The sequence below is a fragment of the Morone saxatilis genome, unplaced genomic scaffold, assembly GCF_004916995.1.
Source record: "Morone saxatilis isolate NCDOM2014 unplaced genomic scaffold, NCSU_SB_2.0 Contig14, whole genome shotgun sequence".
In the NCBI taxonomy this organism is placed as follows: Eukaryota; Metazoa; Chordata; class Actinopteri; family Moronidae; genus Morone; species Morone saxatilis.
This window is the reverse complement of record NW_023339696.1, coordinates 13,347,392-13,347,670: the sequence shown is the minus strand read 5'-3', so window position 1 is coordinate 13,347,670 and position 279 is coordinate 13,347,392. Positions and strand designations below refer to the sequence as shown.

General features: G+C 41.6%; 1 protein-coding gene across 1 annotated transcript in view; it reads right to left on the bottom strand.

Moving 5' to 3' along the window:
* zgc:112148 (uncharacterized protein LOC550424 homolog) overlaps window positions 1-147 on the bottom strand; it is a gene marked incomplete at its 5' end in the record, with an annotated part of 3,136 nt that extends 2,989 nt beyond the window's left edge. The window contains 1 exon segment of the mRNA XM_035654912.1: window positions 80-147. Within this exon segment, the coding sequence (XP_035510805.1) occupies window positions 80-147 (68 nt within the window).
* Between the last annotated feature and the right edge of the window lie 132 nt (window positions 148-279).

Genomic DNA, 279 nt, shown 5'->3' with positions numbered 1-279 from the left:
AGAAGTGCACTATTTGAGCAATTGCACTTCCACCACTGCCTTGGAAACTTCGCTATAACCAGAAAAAAGCACTTCTCACCGGATTTTTGACATTTTCGGCCTGATGTTATCGTCATCTTCGCCAAAAAGAGGAGCATCTTGTGATTCCTGAAAACATTGGACGGAACATTAGCAGGTTTAAAACTAATGCTAACTCTGGATGCACAAACCGACCACATGATCTGTTTCCGCCGCTTAGTTTCACATTCAACTCTGAAAAGTCGTGAATATGATGGATAA